General features: G+C 40.6%; 1 protein-coding gene across 1 annotated transcript in view; it reads left to right on the forward strand.

The window, feature by feature from the left end:
* Positions 1-13,400, forward strand: part of LOC311233008 (uncharacterized protein) — a 39,515-nt gene extending 26,115 nt beyond the window's left edge. Inside the window, exon 3 of the mRNA XM_084319861.1 lies at positions 11,970-13,400. Within this exon, the coding sequence (XP_084175987.1) occupies positions 11,970-12,991 (1,022 nt within the window). The 3' untranslated portion in view covers positions 12,992-13,400. The remainder of the gene's footprint in view (positions 1-11,969) is intronic.
* The last annotated feature ends 6,007 nt before the right edge of the window (positions 13,401-19,407 follow it).

The raw sequence follows: 19,407 nt of genomic DNA on the forward strand, positions 1-19,407 counted from the left end.
GTGCATCTCCGGGGGGAGATGACTGAGTAGATCATTACATTGGCGGAGGGGTCTCACGCCCATGAGGTGGGCCACCAGGAGCAGCGCATTCACGTACTGTCCATCTTGGTGGCACCCTCTGTGATGTTTTAGATCGACACGCCTACCTACCCCCCTCTTAGGACTGGGGATGGCGCTGTGTGACTAGGACCAGGTCAGTTAACCCGTTGTCCGCCGGGGTGCTGTTCACAGTTGCCCATAACAGTGACGTGCTTGTCCATACTGTGTTGTACCTTGCGCTATGTTAGGGGGCCTGGTCCTTCTCCATTGTTTCACCCCTCCCTCCCCCTGCTGGGTGGGGATGGGAGGGGGCTGTCGGGGTGGTTGCTGTCAGCCCCTCTAGGCATCCCTGTGTAGGTCCCAGTCCGCCAGGCCCAGGTCCGGACTCGTTCTCTTCGACCTGTTGGCCTGGGTTAACCCTTTGAAAACTGAAACACTTGTACTGCTTGTATAGCCTGTGTATACGCGCAGTTATGTTTCTAAGTTTTCTTGGTGGGTTAAGGGAACAACCGCCTCCTGTTAAACTAAACATAGGGAGGTGGTTGGTTCTCCGGTGTGTTGGTAGCAGAGTCGACTCTCGGGTTGAGGCCGGGCTTGACCCTGTCTGCCCGAGAGTATGCCCCTGCATCTTTCATGATGTCTGCCAATTGTGTCAGCCTCTCCTTTGTACCTCGACCCCGCTCACCCTGTGCATTTTGAGGTGCTAAACCCTCTTCGCACAGTCTGATCCGATTCCCTCCCATCCTCCGCTAGGGGGGTCCAGGGGGCTCGGGTCCTCCCCGGTTCTGATGGTTGTGGGGGGCCTCAGCGGGTACATCTGTCGAGCTTCTGCTCAGCTCCTGTTCCACTAAGAGCAGAGCGTAAGCTTATATGATATATAACGTACGGTTATTCTATAACCATAGTTATGAGTATAGCGAGCGCTCTGCTCTGACTCACTGAGGACCCCGTGGTCGTCGCCTTCGTGGTGAAAGACTTGGGAAGGAGCTGATGGTGTAGCCACGACCCCGCTTATGTAGAGGAGCGGATGTAGGTGTAGTCAGGTGGATGGGTGTGTGCATGTGGAGAAAATTGTTCATTATTAGACTGGATAAAGGGACAGTTCCACTAAGAGCAGAGCGCTCTCTATACTCATATAACTCATGAACCGGTACCCTGGGAATCGATACCGGTACCATAATGTACCTTTTTTAGGTACTTTCATTATAACAAATGTTATTTCTGTGGTAAAACTAAAGTCTAAACTTCTCAATTTCAACATTATCACACCACACAAACTAAAACCCCACCCTACCTTCCTCTCCCAACTGTTCCTACAACAATTTTTTAATGTTGCATGATCATGTATACATTTATTATGTATTCTTTTTTAAGTTTAAATATCAACACTATCTGGCCAAATACTATCAAACTCCTATGACCTCATCTGGTCTTTCCAAAGACCAGAGTTTGGACGGGCACTCGTGTGCACACACACAGAAAGGGAGAATGGCTTATGAATGAAGTTAAATCAACTATCAGTTCGTTTTATAGTGTAACGTTTGGCTACTTGAAGGGGAGAGAGAGAGAGACTCTTGTTACGCATGACACTAGTCAGTGACTTGCGGAGCGCGCACTGCACTCAGTTGTCTCGGAATGGATTTGGTAACTGTCATTTCTGCGTCTCCGTAGACCGTGCCGTATCACCGTTTTAAAGTCATAGTGAAGATTGATTTATATGAAAACCGATTTATGTATAATTTAAGCAAATTTCACGCCATTCGGCGATAATTCAGAATTCCGTGTTAATTTCTCATTTCGATCGTGGATTCCATAGGGCCCTACTCTGACCTTTTTCTAAAGACCAGAGATGGGATGCGAGCATGCGTGAGCACACGCACACACTAGGGGTGGAATGTTTCACAAAATCCACGGTTCGGTTTGTATCACGGTTTTGAGGTCACGGTTTTTGGTTTGGTTCGGTATACACTTTTTTATTTAACACATTTTTTACACAAAAAATACCATAAATCAGCATAAGATATATACTAAATAATTAAACTTTTCAGTTATTCTCAAGGACGTAGTCATGCAAAAACTGAAAGAATGAGGCAGTTTGACATCAGGCACATCATTTTGACAGTGACTGGTTAGAGCTAGGAGAGATTTTGGTACAGAAAGAGAGGAGGCATTGCTGATTTAAACATGCTTCTCATTTATTTGGTAAAAAAAAGGTTTACAGCGGTTTGCCACACAAAGAACTGACTGAAAAATATAGGCTACATTTGTCAAAGTATTAACTTAGTGCAAACAAACAAAATAATTAAACCTTTCTATTTTTGTGGCCACATTATAGACAAAGGCCATCAACATAAAGTATGCATATGCTCAACCAGCACTAGACTTACCTTTCTTTAAAACATTAACTGCCACGCAGTTTGCCCCTCTCTGCCACCACTCTAAGCCTATGGAGATGTTCACCTTCTTTGCAGGGCTATAACTTTTTAAATTGTATTGCTAAATTGACATTACTATGGCCCATTCAACATCGATTATCTATCGTTCAGGATGTAGGAACGTTATACTTTTTCATTCAAACATTCATACGAAAATACCGTCTAGAATATAAGTGTTTTTATCGTTTTCTGCAGTAATTCCTAGAACGCTAGTTATAGGCCTAAACGCATATATAGATTATTATTATTATTCGCGATACACGCTATATTAAAAAATCCAACTGTATATGATCCTATACGTCAGCGGTTCTCAACAGGGGTTCCCCGGCACACAGGGGTTCCGCGGAGAGCTGCCAGGGGTTCCGCGAGATGCCTGGCAATGTTCTTTAAAAATATAGAATGACAACAGTCTTATTTTGAAAATCCTATAGCGGGTCTCATTTCTGCCCACGCGCAGCTCCAGCTAAATAACTAGGCTCCGAAAGCTAGCAACATTTAGGTCATTATGATACTCTTATTTTGAAACTCCGTGGTGTCGTGACTCATATCCGCTCTACAGCACACAGCCAATAAGGATGCATCTCAACACAGCAGGCTGAGCAGTGAGCTTAGCGTCTCTCAGCTCAGCAGTAGTAGCGTACTCTGGATCTGGAACGCGGACATTGAAACACAGCAAGGATAGTGTTTTTGCGACCCAAAACAAATCCCTGCTGTTTTATTCCGCAACGGGTCAAATGCATATAACATGCTTTGCAATCCTTGCCATTCCTTTGTGGCCACGTTGTGTTTAAGACCGGAATTAATGTTCCTTTAGCATAAGCTAACAACAAGCCCTGTTCAGAGCGACAGAGAACAGCAGGGTGGGGACTTGGAAGGAGGACTGGGAAGGGGGGGGGGGCATTCTCCCTCTATGTGTGTGCGTTTGAAAAGATATGATGAAGTCAGACTACTATATTATATTGATAGTAAATGTACTGAGGGTGGACAGACTAGACAGATTATGTTGATATTTAAACATAAAAAATACAATACATAATAAATGTATCCATGATCATCATGCAACATAAAACAATTGCAGGAACGGTTTGGGAGAGGAAGGTGTTTTAGGTTGCGTGTTCCAAAAAATGTACTTAAAGTTTAAAGCTCAATATATCAAAACGTGGCACTTTATAGTGAACAGGCACTTTATAGTGAATCCAAATTATTTGTTGGATTACAGAAAATTATCCCTAAAGTGCTATCTGATGCAGCTGCACTGGTTTCCATGAAAATACCATATTTGGATAAGTTTGACCATTTCTAAAAATCTGAATCATTAAGTCACTCTGGATAAAAAAAGACTTTACAGACAACATTGAGACAAAGCTTCCTGACACATCTCCATCCAAACTCTTGGAAGAACTCATTGAAATCTCATCTGATACCACCTGGAGAGCTAGTTTCAGAGTGTGGTGCTGAGTACCAAGTATCTCATGATGCTGCAGTTAAGGTGTTGATACCATTCAGCCCCACATATCTGTGTGAAGCTGGCTTTTCATCCATGACAGCTCTGAAAACAAAATATAGGGCCAAGTTGAGCCTTGATGATGACATGCGTGTTGCCTTGTCAAAGATCTCCCCACGTATTGACCGTATTATTAGCCAGCAGCAGCGGACCTCGCATTGAGCTAGAAATGTCCACTGAGTGAACGAGTGCTTATTTTCTGTATTTATTTATATTTTTTGAGAAATGGTAACTTGGTGATCCTTTTCTGTATTTAAAAAAAATACATGATTTTCTGTTTTTGAGAAATTGTCAAACTTATCCAAATATGCTATTTTTATGGAGAACAGTGCAGCTGCAACAGATAGCACTTTAGTGATCCTTTTCTGTATTAAAAAAAAAATACATGATTTTCAGTTTTTTCTTAAATAAACATTATTTTGAAAGCAAGCACTTTTGTCATCAGATTCAGACAACTTTATTGATCCCGCGTGGGGCAATTCATATTTGCAGATTCACCAACAAGCAACAAAGACAAACAAACAACAAAACATCTCAACGACAGCACGGCAAATAAAGAATCATTGTATCATCATTGTAGCAAAAAAGACAGGACCGAAAAAGTCTTTATCGTATGTAGGGGTGCCCTGGAATATTTTATTGAACACAGGGGTGCCTTGGCAGCAGAAAGGTTGAGAACCCCTGCTATACGTTATGACTCATCATGCGCGGATGAACGGGGGGGGGGGGGGGGGTTGTTTATAATTCCGTGATCGTCAGTAAATGCTTTATGTAGTATGGGTGATATATAGATCTGATCGGTTTGCAGTGAAATAAATAAACAATTGGGATGAAAATAGCGTCAGTGTCCTCTTACCGTGCGTCAATGAGACTGGCGGTGAAAGATCCCAGGTATAGGCCGTCGATCGCCTAGGTCCATTTCCGGTTTGTATGTCGCAATAAACGCCGAAATCATATCGATTATTAAGTTTAGAAAGCGATCCATTATGTACATAGTGTCTGTCCGGAGTCCTGCAACAATGTCTGACGGCCGGATGAATTTAATCGACGCACACCCCACCACTTCCTGTTTCGAGTGTAACTCGCCCGACCATCCACCAGGCGGCGGTATTGAGCCGTCGTTGAATTGAGCCGTAGGGTCCAGCTTCAGCGCCGGAGGTGTATATATGAATTATGAATGCCATGGCGAAAAAATTAAATATGATCTCAATAACGTCGTACAGCGTGGTCTGGCAGAATTAGCATGGCCAGCCGTTTTTGGTGGTGGATGTGTTAAAATAGCACAAAAAAACAATGTCAGCAATGTTAAATTCCCTGATTGTCAGTTCTTAACACATTCCCCGCCAATCACGTTGTACAACGTTATTGCCGGCCATGCGTTGTCTGCCAGACCACACTGTACAACGTGATTGATATCAATATTTAATTTTTTCGCCATGGCATTCATAATTCATATATACACCGCCGGCGCTGCAGCTGGACCTTACGGCTCAATACAACGCCGGCTCAATACCGCCGCCTGGTGGATGGTCGGGCGAGTTACACTGGTAAACAGGATATGGCTGCTGTGCGTCGATTAAATTCATCCGGCCGTCAGATATTGTCGCAAGGCTCCCGACAGACACTATGTACATAATGGATTGCTTTATAAACTTAATAATCTATATGATTTCGGCGTTTATTGCGACATACAAACCGGAAATGGACCTAGGCGATCGATGTCCTATACCTGGGATTTTTCATCGCCAGTCTCATTGACGCACGGTAAGAGGACGCTGACGCTATTTTCACCCCAATTGTTTATTCATTTCACTGCAAACCGATCCGATCAATATGTCACCCATACTACATAAAGCATTTACTGACGATCACGGAATTATAAACACCCCCCCCCCCCTTTCATCCGTGCATGATAACGCATAACGTATAGGATCATATACAGTTGAATTGTTTTATATAGCGTGTATCGGGAATAAACGGCAATTGATAATCTATATATGCGTTTATGCCTATAACTCACGTTCTATGAATTACTGCAGAAAACGATAAAAACATACTTATATTCTAGAAGGTATTAACACAACAATGTATGAATGAAAAAGTATAACGTTCCTACATCCTGAACGATAGATAATCGATGTTGAATGGGAATGTCAATTTAGCAATACAATTTAAAAAGTTCTAGCCCTGCAAAGAAGGTGAACATCTCCATAGGCTTAGAGTGGTGGCAGACTGTGGCAGGGAATGTGTTAATGGGAAGATTATTTTTCCGCTTGAAATTAAAGTGCAGTATTTGTAATACAACGAAAGGAATATGGCTGGATTTCTTATCAAAAGGAAAAGTGTCACTGTTATTTTAAATAAACAAATTAGAAGGCCATCAATATAAAATGCAGCATAAATCAAACTAACACACACTGTACTGTTTCAAAACAACACTGCTGCTCTGTTCATTATTTATTAAAAAAAAAAAAAAAACGTACATTGTATGTACATTTATTTAGACTAACATTATTTAAATATTGAGTTTAACACAGTAATTGTGTGTTTCTCCTAGGATTCTTTTCAGGGGGGGGTGGTAGGCCCCCAAAACTACTAGTGTTTTCACGGGGCGCGCATGTCACGGATACGTGGTGTCAACAGTGTCGTCATAGACACGCGCAGTAAGGCGGTTGTTAGTATCTGTGCATTTCTCTACACTGAGCTGAAATGAAACGATTGCACATAAATTAGGTAAATAAATATTAACAAGGTGATTGATTGAATGAAAACTTTATTAACAGATTGCAGAATGGGTACAATACAGTACGGCTCAATACACACAATTGTTAAGTTTCAAGTTTCTTTATTAGTTGTCATACAGAAGTACAGAATACTTTTATACAAAATGCTTCTTTCTGTTACGCTCCAGAGACTGTGCTAGACAAAAATAGATAAGTAAAAAATAAAATAAGTATAGCAAGTAAAAAAAAATAGAAGTCACGTACATAGACAAGTGTTCAGTATGTACATGTGTACAATGTTCAATGCAGAGTAGAAGTAACTGAGTTACCATACAATATACTAATATACAATATACTATATAGTGCAAAGCAGAAATGGGATGAGGTACAATTTACAGTAAGGTGTAATGAGGTATGGGTTGTAGTGCAAATTCTTTACCAATAAATATAATTTAGGTGTTCTAAAGTGTGTAAAGTGGGTGCTGCAGTGAGTTGTTTGTTTAAAGTGAGTGTGTGCGCCAGGGTTTCCGTTAGAAAAAATTGTTGCCGGCCTCAGTGTCCGGTAGATTTCAATCTACCGGTCAAATGAGAGAAATTCCGGTCAGAGTTTATTGAGCTTAAAAACAATTGATAGGCAAAAGAATGACAACAAAACAAAAGAATGACATCATCAAGGCATGTAGATTTATAATATTTTTACTTAAAACTAGGCTACTTTTGCGTATAAAGTCATTATATTCCAAATAAAATAAGTCCAGAGACTCGTGCTGCTGCCGACTTTAAATCAAATAGGTGTCTGTGGGCAGTCGCCCGACATTAATAAACAACAGTCTGTTATAATCACATTTTTATGAGCTAACGAATTCCGTTATATTGGACATTTGTATTAATTATATCAAGCGAAGAACTGAGAAATTTGGCAGAGAGAGACGGCAACATTATCGTGGGTTTGCGTGACGACTCTCTCTCTCTACCTCCCAATGACTTATTTGCGAGAGTATGTCGATGCAGAGCAGCAGATTCAGCTGTTATTGGCTCTTTTCTGGGGACCGCACAGCAGCGCCCCCCACCCAACATTGAATTGAAAATGGCTGAATTGGAGTACTGCTGGAGTACTGCATTGTGCTGCTGCTGCTCCGGCTCTGCAGCTTCACAAAAGTTCGCACACCCAGCACTAAGCTCTCGCTGACAACGTCGTTGTCATTATTAGAAGCAAGTCAAGCAACGATGAAACAAATGTAATGATTGTTTCGTTCATCGCATAGGCTATTTAATTTTAGCCTATTTTAATACAATTCAAATAATCAAATTGTGCTTAGACTCAGGGAATTATTTTCACCGGACATTAAGACCGGAGAGATTAAATATGTCGGACTTCAACAGATTTTGCCGGTCAAATACCGGTAATTACCGGCTAACGGAAACGCTGGTGTGCGTGTGCCGTGTGTATGTGTGTGCTGTGAGTGCATTTGATGGTTGTTACATAGTGTTATTGTTCGTTGAGCATCCTGATGGCCTGGGGATAGAAGCTTCTTCTGAGTCTTTCTGTGCTTGCCATGAGACTCCGGTATCACTTGCCTGACTGCAGCAGTTCAAAGAGGCAGTTGTTTGGGTGGCTGGAGTCTTCGATAATTCTCTTAGCCTTACCCATGCACTGCTTGTTGTAAATGTTCTGGAAAGTGGGAGGCCCCGCTCCTATTGTGCAGACCAGAGAGACTGTCCAGAGAAAGATGTCCAAGGGGATGCAGACCAGAGAGACTTTCGTCTTGTTTACATCAGGGTCCCCCATTTTCAATTAATAATGAATTGTAAGTAAGGGTGCAATTAACACTGTGCAATCCATTCTTTGTGGATCTAGCCCTGAGACTTGTTACGTGCGATGCTAGTCAGTCTCGGAGTTGTCTCGGAATGGATTTGGTAGCTTTTTTCTGCGTCTCTGTAGACCGTGCCGCACCACCGTTTTAATGTCTTAGTGAAGATTGATTTATATGAAAATCGATTTAAAACTTAAAAAAATAATATTAATTTCTTAAATTTTTTTTGGAGGGGCGGGCCGCCCCGCCAAGGCAATGGTAGGGGAAACACTAATGTAATTCACCCATGGAACAGTCTATGGGTTGGGGGGTCCGTACGGACAATTTAGCATGTGGTACCTTTGTACCTTCTCGACTCTACCTGCAGTGGAAGTAGAGTCGAATCGAGTATATAGTCCCGGTTGGATAGTTAGTAAACACAGTTGTATGTTAGCCTTCTTGGATGTTGAATAAACGCCTAGCATTGTCTTTCGACACCCCGCCTCAGACTCCCATTTTCTCCTCTGCTAGCTACGGTAACATTTCATTGATGTCTGATAATGATTTCACTGGCTGTATTGGAGCTGGCGTGCTACCATAGTCATAGTGCGTTGTACTTGTAGTGTCACAAACCGTACTAACATTATGGCAAGATGTGTGTAGGCATATGTAATGTAAATGCCTATGTTTTTACCTGCTGCTGCAGCCGGCGCTTCACCTGTCCCGCCTCTGTGCGCATCCCCTGAACCGAACAATACCCACATGGCCCAAACCGTGGAGGTCGTACCAAACGGTGTACCGTTCCGCCCCTAACGCACAGAAAGGGAGAATGGTCAGTGATGGGCAAGCTACTTGGGAAATGTAGCAAGCTACACTACAAGTTACTCTCGATTAAATATAGCTCAACTTCAATGGAAGCTATCCCCAGATAAATGTAACAAGCTACACTACAAGAACATGTCAAAAATAGCTAGCTACATCGGCACTACTTTTACTTCATTATCAAGTTTCCACCAAACAGGCAAAAAAAATGCTAAGTTTCTTTTCTATTCTATCTTTATGTATTATTTATCCCTAAACTCTGCATCTTCTGGCTGCCTGATACCCTCTCCTAGCTGAAACCTGCCCACTTTATCAACCAAAAACACTTATTCAATATCTGAATTTTAACTAATAATAACTGTCTTACTGCATTTTACTATTATGCTACCATGTCTATACTACCACCAACTATGCTAATATGTCTATACTACTACAGTATAGTATGTACTACTCAGAGTATAACACTCAAGCTTGACACTGCTAGACAAACAATACTATTTATCCTTGTCTGCTAGATATGTACCACTCATGCTGACTTGTTGTACACAATTTGTAAGTTGCTTTGAATGAAAGCGTCAGCTAAATGACCAAATGTATTTAAATATGTAACTCACAAAACATTCCATGGCCCCAAAATCATGTGGGGACCCCAGACCACAGATCAGATCAATCACCATGGTAAGTTAACAGACGAAGAAAGTGCCAACACACAGCCCAATGCTGCAGTGCACGGCGGCAGTTTAACAACATTATTATCTCTTACCTTAGATACGCCGCGCCTGCATCCCACAACTTCATCTTTTCCATTCATTCATTCCATGGAGAGACATTGTTGTTATTGACATCATCTTCATCAATGCCATCACAAGCCCTGGAAACATCGAATCCCTCTGCCATTTCGCGCGGACTGGTTCGTTCATCAGTGGTCTGTTTTGATTTTCACTTCCTGATTTGCGGTTGGAGTCCCGCCCTATCCTGCCTCTGATTGGCCTACCCGTAAAGTTTTGGCCTAACCATACCCAATCGTGAGTCGTCATACTCATATCAAACCAACCAACCAATCATAGTGGGTTTTCTACGTGGAGTTTTTTTTTCTCCTTATAGTCTAGACTGTTATATATATCTATGATCTAAGATATAGTAGCGTTGTCGCCGTTGTAGCGTTTCCTCGTCGCTACTCACTACTTCGTTCTATAAATAGCTGCGTTACAGAAAACGCTACCCTGGTTAAAAATAATTGTAGTTAAGCTATGTAGCTTCGCTACTTGTAGCAAGCTACTGCCCATCACTGAGAATGGTTTATAGCAGACTTAATGATTTTAGAATATTTCAGCTAATTAAATGTTTATTATCATCCAGTTAATATTTTTTTTGTTGGACACATTGATCGCGTCTATTATGAAATGACAATTGAGTGCCATTGGAATTCAGATTATTTTCTGGCAGGGCGGGTCTTAGGTGGGGGTGGGGGAAAAATCGATACATAGTAGTATTGCGATACTTTGCGTGGCGATACTGTATCGATACAGGGACGCCACGTATCGATATAAAAATTTTTATTACAAAAATCGATTTTATTTTTTTATAAGGAAGTTCCATTGTTAATTTCAATACCTGTAATAGTACAGTAGTCCACACACGCATTCAGTTAAGTTGGAATATGACTGTAATACAAACAGTTCAGTTTGTCAGGTACATGCAACACAGATTACAGTGTTTACATCTGTCTGCTTGAGAAAATACCATGTTCTGCAATAAAAATTATTGAAGCGAGATGAACAGACTGAACTTTATTTTATTAGATAAAACATGTTGACAAAGTTTTACTTTGCAGTTGAAAAAAGGTAATAAATCGCAATATATCGCAACATTAACATCGCAATACTCAGCATATCGCAATATATTTAGTATCGCAATACTATCGTATCGTGACTCAAGTATCATGATAGTATCGTATCGTGAGGCCTCTGGTGATTCCCAACCCTAGTCTTAGGTATCAAAATGTGGCATCGATTGATCTAACGTGAATTGGTACTCTGTAGTACCAACGTAATTCGCTCTGTACCCTTAAAAGTACCAGGTTCGGTACCCATTCCTAGTAGGAATCCACACTACACAGCATTTATAGACATAAATAAACTTCATGGCTCATCTCCTACTCGGGGTATTCAGTAGATGGTGTCAAAGAGGCAACTACCCATGTGACCTAAGGATACTAGTAAAACATAGAATCTTCTTCCAGGCAAGAAACGGCAACGGTTATAGTAGAATTGACGTATACGGCTATTACTCAGCCTTTCGGGAATTACCCCAGACCGCTCTGAAATTATACTTATATTCACCACGGGATAAGGCGCGAATGTATGCATGGAAAAATTATCTCTTTTTTGCATCTTGACCTGGAAGAAAGTCACTGTCAAATGACCATAGTATTGTATCCATGGCTATAATATAGAATATAGATTTAGCTCTACAAACAAGGTGACGCACTCCTATCTTTTAAAGCGCTGGCAGAACTGGAGACCACTCTTGACTACACTGTGTTCTTAAACCATAAAACCCAGCTACATACCATTATAAACCTCTTACATGGAAATTAAAGCTGAATAAAATCACCAAATCTCTCCTTCCTCTGACACTCTTCTCCATCCAGAGAGCTGTCCTGTCAGGCCTGGGAAGAAACCAAGAGGCTTGGATGGAAGAAAAGGTCCCTGCTGTGACCAGTGTGGAAAAAGCTTCAGTTCAAAGATGAATCTCAATAAACACCAACGCATTCACACAGGAAAGAAACTCTATTCCTGTGACCAGTGTGGGAAGAGCTTTAGTCAACTGAGTAATCTGAAATCACACCAGAGAATTCACACAGGAGAGAAGCCCTACTCCTGTGACCAGTGTGGAAAGAGCTTTAGACACCTGTCTCATCTGCAAAGACACCACAGAATTCACACAGGAGAGAAGCCCTACTCCTGTGACCACTGTGGGAAGAGCTTTAGTCGTCAATATGATCTGCAAACTCACCAGAGAATTCACACAGGAGAAAAGCCCTACTCCTGTGACCAGTGTGGGAAGAGCTTTAGTCGACTGGATAGTCTGCAAACACACCAGAGAATTCACACAGGAGAAAAGCCCTACTCCTGTGACAAGTGTGGGGAGAGCTTTAGTCGACTGCCTTATCTTAAATCACACCAGATGATTCACACAGAATGGAAGGCCTTCTTTTGTGACCAGTGTGAGAAGAGCTTTAGGCATTCGAGTAGTCTGCAAAGACACCAGAGAATTCACACAGGATGGAAGCCCTACTCCTGTGACCAGTGTGAGAAGAGCTTTCGTCAACTGGGTAGTCTGCAAAGACACCAGAGAATTCACACAGGATGGAAGCCCTACTTTTGTGACCAGTGTGAGAAGAGCTTTAGTCTTCAACATACTCTGCAAACACACCAGAGAATTCACACAGGAGAGAAGCCCTACTGTTGTGACCAGTGTGGGAAGAGCTTTAATAAACGGGCTAATCTACAAGATCACCAGATAATTCACACAGGAGAGAAGCCACTTCATTGTGGTTTGTGTGATAAGAGATTCAGTTTATTAAGATATTTGAGAAAACATGAGAAAATTCACTTGGGAGAGAAGATTCAGGGAAATGTTAAACTTGTCAATTCACCTGCACATTGTTAGAGAGAAACCCTACAGCTGTAGCCAGTGTTAGAAGAGTTCCACTCATAGTGAATGTGTTGAAAACACTTCAGTACGTCATTACAGCTATCAGTCCATAAACAATCATAAGAATAATAGTGGTAGTAATATTTGACCGTTTCTTTTTTAAATGAAAAACTACTACCAAGAGCTTTTGACCTGCACAGAAGCCTCTGTGAGAGAGAAGCAGTAATAGCATAGACACAGTAGTAGTAGGGATGGGCATTTTAAAGAAAAATCCAGATTGATTGATCGCATGCTATACTCGATTGATCGTGTATTACTCGAAAAGGGAAAAAAAACGTTAAAAATATATATATTTACATATATATTAGCATTTCCTTTACTTTTTTTTTTCTTTACTTATTTTTGTTCATTCACGTATATATGTTTAAGGAAACCAACAAACAGTTATAATCTTACACATACATGTGAAAAGATATATAAAAAAAAAATCGTTTTTCATAAAGATTTATAATTTGATTTTTTTTCTTTCGATTTTTACTCACACCCATCCCTAAGTAGTAGACACATTGATAACAGTTGTGTTTCTGTTGCTCTGAGGAGTGAGACAGTGTGGATGTTCCTGGGACAATATGTCATTGGTATAAGAGTGAAACACATTGTTCTAGTGTTTTAAATACTGGGATCATAGGAATTCTGACCTCAGTATCGGGTGACCAGCCAAAAGCCAAGCTAGTTAACAAACATGTGGTGTACACTGGACGGGAAACTGCTTCTGGTGTGGACTTTTATATTTGTATGTGGACACTAGTGATGTATTGAACTAATGTCACACATATTGTCAACATTCATAGTAGAACATGTTTTTTTTTACTTTCACAAGAAGTGTTTATTTTAGAGTAATGTTCCATCCTTTTTATGATCTACCTCCTCCCACTCGGTGATATCATAAGGAAACACGGCCTCCACTTCCACTCTTACGCAGACGACACGCAGCTTTACCTCCACACCAAACCCTCTGCTCCCCTCCCTCGACCACCTTGTTCTCTCCGTGGATGGCCACTCCATCTGCCCCTCCACGGAGGTAAGGAACTTGGGCGTAATACTGGACTCAACCCTCTCATTTCACCCTCACGTCAAGCCTGTCACCAGATCCATCTTCTTCCACCTCAGAACCATTTCCCGCCTCCGCCCCTCACTCTCTGACACCTCAGCGGAAACACTCATTCACGCCTTCATCACTTCCCGCCTCGACTACTGTAACGGAATCCTTCTTGGTGCTTCCAAGAAGGTTCTGGATCGCTTACAGTACGTCCAAAACTCTGCTGCGAGGGTCCTCAGGCGCACCAAACCCTGGCAGCACATCACCCCCACCCTGCAAAAACTCCACTGGCTCCCCATCAACTACCGAATCCCCTACAAGATCCTCCTCCTCACCTACAAATCCCTGCATGGGTTGGCCCCTTCCTACCTGACCAACCTACTCCACCCCTACACTCCAGCACAAGGCCTCCGCTCCTCCAACTCCGACCTCCTCACCATCCCCCTCACCAGGCGTTCCACACTGGGAGACCGAGCTTTCGCTGTAGCTGCCCCCAGACTGTGGAACTCCCTCTCCCCCTCCATCCGAGGCTCTGACACCATCAACCTCTTCAAAACCAAGCTAAAAACCCACCTGTTCACACTTGCCTTCACGTAACACGGCCCCGCTCCCAAGTAGCCCACCCCTGACTCTTTTCTTTTAAGCCACAGATCCTGTTGTTTTGTTTTGTTGTTTGTTGTTTGTAATTTCAACCACTTCATCCAATTGGACAGCACCTTGCTTCCTTTTTTTTATCTCTTATCTTATTTGTTTTTTTTTCTGTTGTTACTATACACATATTCATAATTTTTTATCTTTTATTTGTTCAACATTTTTATTTGTCCACCCTTTCCTTGTACAGTGTCCTTGAGTCTGAGAAAGGCGCTTCTCTCTTAAAATCCAATTTATTATTATTATTATTATTATTATTATTATGTATTGTCTTCTAGATGTTTTTTCTACCATCTAACTGCTTGTGTGTTTATGGGAATTGCAGAGCAACCTATTACTAACTAACTATTTTGTCATTGTGTGTATATTGACAGAGTAATGGCTGTAGTATTGATGAAACTATCAAAACGTTATAGGGTTGAAATCAATTCACTTTAAATTCAATCAATTCAAATCGAAACAAATTGTTTACTTTCTGATTATAGAACATCCATTCACATTTACTTGTCATAAGGTTGGATAGTAAAACCTTTTCATGACCGAACTTAAAAATATTTAAAATAAAAACTACATCTTGAATTAAAAAGTGAATTGATCCCAACTTTGAAACATTCTCATTAGAATGTATGATTAGCTAATACTATGGATGAATTGTAAGCATCAAGATAAGTGGGAAGGTGTGAATTAATGTCTTAGAAGTAACTGTAACTCAGAAGTATGAAAATGAAATATTACATTTTAACCTACTTTGTATGAAAGGCTTCCTCTTCGTGCAACAATGATCATTTTTAGAGAATGTTCTGCTGTTGACTAAACACCTCTTAAAACAATATCTGAAATAATAAAGAATTTAAATCTACCTATGTTGCTAATATGTCTATATTACTATGCACTCAGAGTGTAACACTCAAGCTTGATGTTATTTGATGAACAATGCCACTGACCCTTAGCTGCCACAGATGTACCTCCTGGTGACATGCTGTTCACAATCTGTAAGTCGCTTTGGATAAAAGCCTCCGCTAAATCACTAAAAATGGTGAAATGTGAGAATTCAAAACTTGTCATTGTTTATTTATCCTGATGAGAAATAAATCAAACTTTTTTTTCGCTTTTAGAATTTTTTATAAACAAGCCATTACAAGTTCAAACATGTATGTTCAGTTGAAAAGATTGCTCCAGGTAAAAAGTTGAGACCAAAAATACATGAAGCCAAAGCAGACTCTGAAATAAAGTAAAACATTTTGGAAAATAGTGTTAAAATGGTTCAACCTTGAATTCTGGTCACAAGGGTCTTTGAGTGAGAAATTACATTGAATCAACACTTAATAACGGACACAGATACAAATAAATTGCGGTGCATTACGGGCGGCATGTTTTCAGAACTGAAATGTCTAGATATTTTATTGGAAATATATAAAGTATCAACATTTTTCCAAAAGGTACAGCTTTTCCTTTTCCCCCCAGTTTTTTTTAACAAACAGTTAAACAATTAAATAAAGAGACAAACCGAAAGATAAACCCACCCATCCTCGGATAAATGCTTTAGGTTGATTATTTACCAATGATTCCAGGATTCTTGCTAGATATGAATGTTTGGTCCATAGTTATTTAGGTCACATCTACCTCCACCTTCATGTAATGGAGATACATGAGCTGTAGATATATTTATAAAATGACTTCATGAACCTTTACTCTGAAACTAGAGATATGGGGTGAGAGTTTATGGTGTATATGTACATTGATGATAAAGAGGGGTTTCTGAGACACTTTCACAAATAAAAGCTGGGACCAGGTTTTGCAGGATGTCCAGATTGTTTTTTATTATATTGTTTTGTCAATCTGAAGAAGCAATTAAAAAAACTAAAAAAGTTTAGTCTGTTAATCATGCTAGAGTGGTCTGGGACCCCCATGCCAAGCCTAAAGGCCTTCCAGGGGGACACCTAAACATACGCAGTATCACCCCTAAAAGTGAACAGATTAAACAACTACTCTTAGAATACAATTTGGATTATTTATTTGTCTCTGAAACCTGGCTTCATGAGAACTCCCCAGCTGCTGCTCTGACTACCTGGCTATAATATATTTAGAGCCACCTGAAGGGAGATGGGGAGGTGTGATGTATTATGTTAAAGATAACATCCACTGTACCCAGATCCACTTTTCAGATAAGGAATTAGAGTGTCTCCCCAAATGTCCTTTACCCTCCTAGGGCTGTACTACCGACCACCAGACTCCAAAGCTATATTTTTGGACCAGCTGAACACCATACTTAGAGAGTGCAACTTTGATAAAGAAGTACTTTTGATTGGAGATTTCAACATAAACTGGGAAGATAAACGTGGTAGAAAAGGCCTCAAACAATTTACAATGAAATGAGATTTTGTTTAGATGATTAAAGGGCCAACTAGGATAAGACCCAAATTGACCTAGTCAGAGAGGATTACTAAATCATTACATTTAGTCACTGGCCTATCTGACCTTAACGCTTGTATCTAGAAAACTGTATAAGAATGGATTTAATGTGCCTACCACCAAAAAGCAGACCTACCTCAGAATCCCTAAGGCTGACCAAGGTCACTTTGAAGCAGCAATACATGGAATTGACTGGAGTGATATACCCCTATTAGTTGATTAGTCAACTAATCGGTTGAAAGGAGCCGTAGTCGACTGCCAACCTCTTAGTCGAAAACAAAAAATATATATATATATAAATCTAAAAAAAAAAAATGTATCTTTCTTTCCAAAAGAAAAGAGGCCTAGAAGCGTGGCTAACGCTAATGTCACGCATACCAGAGGCTAACTGCCTACGAAAACAGGCACAGAGGCACTGAAAGAGGATTTCACTTGTCTAATGAACACACTAGACTAGACAAATATCAAGATGTATCCATCAGTGGACCAATTGCATGCTTTTGCAGACGTCCTGACGTCTTTTGCCTTCATTCGACTCCTTCAGACATTAAGCACCCCCCACAGCCCGAATGGAATGATAAAAAATATATATATATATATTCTATATATATTCTTTTTTGACTAATAGTCGACTAACGGCAAATTTTGGCCAATCATAGTCGACTATCCAAATCCTTAGTCGGGGACAGCCCTAACGATCAGCGACTGATGTAGAAACTGACAGTCACCTGTTCCTCTCCACTATCAAATCTACAATGGACAGCTTTCTTAAAGAAATTAAATCCAAATGTGTCCAAAAGAGCACCCTCCCTTGGATAAACGAAAATATATTAGACATTAAATGTCAATGAAAGAAAGATCATGCCCTAAAAGTAGCCCTTAAGTCCAACATGGAACACAACAAACGTAGGTTTACAACCCTAAGAAATAAGGTGACCAAAGAACTGAGACAGGCAAAGGCATCTGTTTTTATTGGCATAATCAATGAAGCAAATGGAAACAGTAAGCTGATTTGGGATAATATTGTAATAAAAAGTGGGTTAAAGCACAAGCAGGAGAAACTGCTAGTTAGCAGGGAAGCTGCTGTTTGTCAAAGCCCTTAAATAATCAAATGCACAACCAAGTCAAGAGTCACTTTATTGTCCCATCAGCTGGGAAATTTGTCTTGGGCTTACACCCACTACAGACACATACAGACAGACATGACACAACACAACTGACTCCAAACAGAGGAGATACACAATATAAAAGTTACAGTAAAGTACCTGCACAGCAGGATGTCTGGCAACACCACATTAGAATAGTATACCCAAATATACTAGTATATAATAGTATACCCAAAAAACCCAAATATCGAATATCGATAATATAATTAACAACCAAATATCAGTTATTCGATAGTTGCCCTTTATCTGGCACTATTTAAAAGTTTAACTGAGATCGGAATAAATGAGTTTTTAAACCTATTTAGTCTAGAGCGTGGAACTCTAGTTCTCAGTCTTCTTAACATTTAAAACCAGACAGTTATTGTCGCACCAGTTTACAAACCTCTGGATTTCCAAATAATAGTCAGCTAGGTCACTGTCATTCTTAATTAGAGCTAAAATGGCAGTGTCATCAGAAAATGTTATGAAGCGGTTGTTAGGATAGATGCTTCTGCACTCGTTTGTATATAAGGTCAAAGGCACAGGTGAACTTACTATACACTGGGGAGCTCCAGTGCTCAGGGTTCTAGATTCTGAAAGAGTGCCGTTAACACTGACCTGCTGTGTACGGTTAGTTAAAAAGGAATAATACCATTTTATAATGAGAGGGTGGACATTAAGCCCATTCAGCTTTCAATTAAAAGGTGCGGCTGTATCGTATTAAAAGCTGAACTAAAATCTACAAATAAAAGTCGGACATAAGAGGTAGGATCCTCTAAGTGCTTAGATATAAAATGAACCAAGGCTGAGGCCCCATCATCAGTACCTGTATTACACCTTTAAGCAAACTGAAACGGATCCAAAGAACAGCTGACATCAGTTTTCACTAGATTGATAATTATTTTCTCTAAACACTTCATGACCACTGAGGTCAAAGCAACTGGTCGAAAGTCATTATTTTCCTTGCAGCTAGCTTTCTTAGGAACAGGAATAATAATAGTCTTTCCAGGTGGACGGAACAGTGTGAGAGTCCAGAGACTTCTGGTAGATTGGGCACCAGGCCTCTGCCAGCTCCTCACTGCATGACTTCAGCATGCGGCCAGAGATGCCATCCGGTCCAGAGG

Source organism: Notolepis coatsorum (assembly GCF_963971535.1).
Source record: "Notolepis coatsorum genome assembly, chromosome: 8".
Lineage (NCBI taxonomy): Eukaryota > Metazoa > Chordata > Actinopteri > Aulopiformes > Paralepididae > Notolepis > Notolepis coatsorum.